At 42.3% G+C, this 3,684-nt stretch overlaps 1 protein-coding gene across 1 annotated transcript in view; it reads right to left on the reverse strand.

Moving 5' to 3' along the window:
• The window catches only part of ptprq (protein tyrosine phosphatase receptor type Q), a 37,940-nt gene extending 34,962 nt beyond the window's left edge, over positions 1-2,978 (reverse strand). Inside the window, exons 1-5 of the mRNA XM_067589641.1 lie at positions 2,444-2,978; positions 2,160-2,285; positions 1,880-2,024; positions 1,141-1,419; positions 753-970 (exon numbers count right to left, since the gene is read on the reverse strand). Of these exons, the coding sequence (XP_067445742.1) occupies positions 753-970; positions 1,141-1,419; positions 1,880-2,024; positions 2,160-2,285; positions 2,444-2,488 (813 nt within the window). The 5' untranslated portion in view covers positions 2,489-2,978. The remainder of the gene's footprint in view (positions 1-752; positions 971-1,140; positions 1,420-1,879; positions 2,025-2,159; positions 2,286-2,443) is intronic.
• Between the last annotated feature and the right edge of the window lie 706 nt (positions 2,979-3,684).

Consider the following 3,684-nt stretch of genomic DNA (forward strand, 5'->3'; position numbering starts at 1 on the left):
GTGGGGTTAACAGAGGAGAGGCTTTACACATGGGAAGACGCCATCAACTTCAGATTTGATAATATCAAAAACAAACCTCCTCTTTAAGGAGTAACTACTTCCATGGGGATTTTCCTGTTTATACAGTAAACTAGTTTTCCAGTAAATCCTCCTCCACTGACATGCTGCTCATTTGAACATCAGTAATGGCTTGTATAATTTTACTTTGGCATTAAAATCAAGTATAAATACCTTTGTGACTGATGATTCACCACAAAAGTAAAACTATTTTGGCCATTTTCCTCAAACCATCATGATTCTCTGTAAGCAAAACTTTGTTATTCTTATGTAGAAAAGTTCACTGGATGTACTGCAGGATATTTTCAAATGACTTGTCCTGCACTTAATTTTCTGCATAATTTTGATAGTCATGCAGGACAGAACAACTACTTAACTCCTAAGGATACAGGATAAAAAGCATGCACTGTCTTGTAAATATTTAATCAGAAGGTTTTCTTGACAAATCCCTCTTTAAATTACTAAATATTAAGTTATTCATGAGGTTGAAATAGAAATGTGAGAAAATGCTATTAAATAATGTATAAATATGCATATTCTCAAAGACGCTTTAGCTAATCTGACAATGTAAATGGAAAAATAATCAAAGTAAAAGTCATAATACAACATTATTATTTATTACAGCTTTAATGATAAGATGAATAGAAAAAAAAGCATATTCTCCTGTGTACTTGATGTGTCTATAATACGGCTACCTGCTGGTCATTGAGTCCAGTCCACAGCAGCAGCAAGGTGTTGTGTCTCAGCAGATGAGAAGATACAAAAAGCAGATCCTCCAGGGTCTTTAGGTCAACCAGGTGACTTCCAGCTGCCTGTTCTCTGCAGCTGTGCTGGGCATCACTCCAGGCCAAACCTGCTCTTCTCACAGTGTAGCAGTTTCTCCCATTGGCCAACCAGCCAGTGTGGCATTGAGCTGGAGACAGAAATCATCATCAACTCACACTCACAGATCCCAGGTCGCGGTCACGATGGCCACATTTATGGGGAATACATCAAGTTGAAATAAACAGGAATTATCCTTTAAGGTTGATGATCAAGTCATGGTCATGTGTTTGTGGTACAGCATATTATGATGTACAGTACCTGTTTCTATGCCAAAGCTGAGTCTCTGCTTCAGGGTCATATTGAGGTGTTTTACAAATGTAGTGATCACAGCTTGGGCCTTGAAACGTGTGCCAGGCTGGAGACCTTTCACTGCATACTGGGACTTTGCCTCTGATGAATTAATGTTGAAGTTGTGTGTGACAGATTGTGTGTGAGTGTTGTATAGACTCAAGGTGGACAGGCTTTGATGCCTCTGGAGTTTCCACGTCAGGACGGCAGTAGTGGTTGTGCTGTATATATGAAGAGAGGACAAGAAGACTGGAATTGGACATAAATACAGAAGGGGAAGGGTAGAGATAAAAAAAGAGATATGTTAACATCATAAAACATTATACCACACTTTAAAAGTTAGTTTGAAGCACTCTAATCTGGGGTGGCTGAGGCTCAGGAGGTAGAGCGGGTCGTCCACTAATCGGAAGATTGGCAGTTCGATCCTTGGCTCCTCCAGTCTGCATGTCGAAGTGTCCTTGGGCAAGATACTGAACTCCAAATTGCTCCTGAGGGCTGTGCCATAGGTGTGTGTGTGTGTGTGAATGATTAGAAACTCCTCCTGATAAGCACTCACTTTGCATTGCAGCCTCTACCATCAGCGTATGAATATGTGTGTGTGAATGTGGTGTGTAGTGTAAAGTGCTTTGAGTGGTCGGAAGACTAGAGAGACGCTATATAAATGCAGTCCATTGAATAAAGTATGCCATTTTTCTGCACAAGGACTCACTGAAGTGAAAGGTCTTTGCCTCAAGCGTGGTATCATTCCTGCTGGCTCTAAATGTGATGTTATACCCTCTTGGATCCTCAACCAACCATAGTGACATCTTGCAGTCAGGAGCACATGTTGAGTGATCAATGGGCTCCACGTACACCTGCAGAGATGTTGTAACAAAGTGTGAGAAGAATATATTCAGTTCTCATACTTAATAAATTCAACTCCTATATCCAAACTAATGTAGCTGAACCTGAATACTACTAAAATTTTACCCCCATTTAAGTGTTCTTACCAGATGGTTACTTGCAGTCCTGCAGGTGATTGTGTAGCTGTCTGGATGTTGAGCATAAGGGAAGGGGTGAAATACAAGTTCAACCTCAACAGGGTTTGAATGCTGTTCACAGGTCAGCAATACCACCTGAGGAGGAAAGATTGTATGGAAAGTGTGCCTTAAATACACTGACAATACACCTGGAAAAATAGATAAGGAAAATGACCATGCTTTTTTTTTTTTATACCGGTGTTGACTAGAAATAGCTTTACAAAGGAATAAAATGGTCTAGGCCTTTACCTTACCTGACATAAACTAGCAAGTAACCACAGACGCTCTGTTCCACCCATTGGAAGTGTCAATCCATCTCACCAAACACACTCTGCAGCAATCACTGATCAACCTTGATATATAAAATCACTTCGGTAACGGCGACAGACAACGGATCCTGGATGTGTTTTGAGCCATTGGCATGCTAGTACGAAGACCAAAAACAGCTGTGCGTAAACATCGGTTGTGGAAAGTCCCAAACCACAGTATTTGAGTCGCTGACGCAAAGCTCAGGGTCAAAAAGTTAACAGTCTGTAGCCTACAAATTATCTATTATAAAATTATAAGGTATTTTAGACGACTTTGAAAGTTTGTCACACACGCGTAGTTATCTTTAACCCAGAGGAAGTCTCTGATTGTTTTTGCTAGTTTTACGCACAGCCCGGACTTTGAATTTAGCGCGCACTCAAAGTCAGCTTTCAATGGCTCTTTCGTCGAGAAGCAAACTCTTATGTGAAGGAGCAGAAGGAGTTTCTGTGTGTATGGGAGGAGTGTGTGTGTGTGAGAGAGAGAGAGAGAGGGGAGAGAGAGAGAGAGGGGAGGGAGGGAGGGAGAGAGAGAGAGAGAGAGAGAGAGAGAGAGATTGTGCATGTATGAGCTCAACCCAATTTGTTCTGGCTCTTTGTTGGGATAAGAACAGTTCACCATGGCAACCACGGGCACATGGCCACTCCAGAGCTGGCTCCTGAGGAGTGTAGAGGTGGGGAGGCTCTGGAGATGTGGGCCATACCGAGGGGAAGAGGAGAAAGAGGTGCGCTGGGGCTTTATGGGAAATTGAGATGTGCTCACAAGCTTCACGCCCCTACATGAGCAGCAGACAACCACCCAGTCACAGCAGAGAAGTCTAAGATTTCATCTAACCTCTAAAATAAGCATGTGCTCCAAATTGTTCATAACAGTACAGTGGCGAGAACAGTTTGGATGTGGGGTGTGGTAGGAGCACTGGCCCATGTGGAATGAAAGGAATGTGAAAGAGAGAAATGACTGACATACAGAGAGCTGAGTCTACTGAGGGGTTCTGTTATGAAGAGGTGACTCCCACAAAGCAATAACCTCTCAGAGGTGAAACACAAACTCATGTCAGCACTACAGATGCTGAATCAGACACAGAGAGAGAGAGAGTGTGTGTGTGTGTGTAAAAAGTGTTAAAGAAAGAGACACTGGAAGGGTGTCTGAAAAGGACACATCATGAGGACACAGTCACTCATGCAAGAAA

The sequence above is a fragment of the Thunnus thynnus genome, chromosome 5 (genome assembly GCF_963924715.1).
Source record: "Thunnus thynnus chromosome 5, fThuThy2.1, whole genome shotgun sequence".
Taxonomy (NCBI): domain Eukaryota; kingdom Metazoa; phylum Chordata; class Actinopteri; order Scombriformes; family Scombridae; genus Thunnus; species Thunnus thynnus.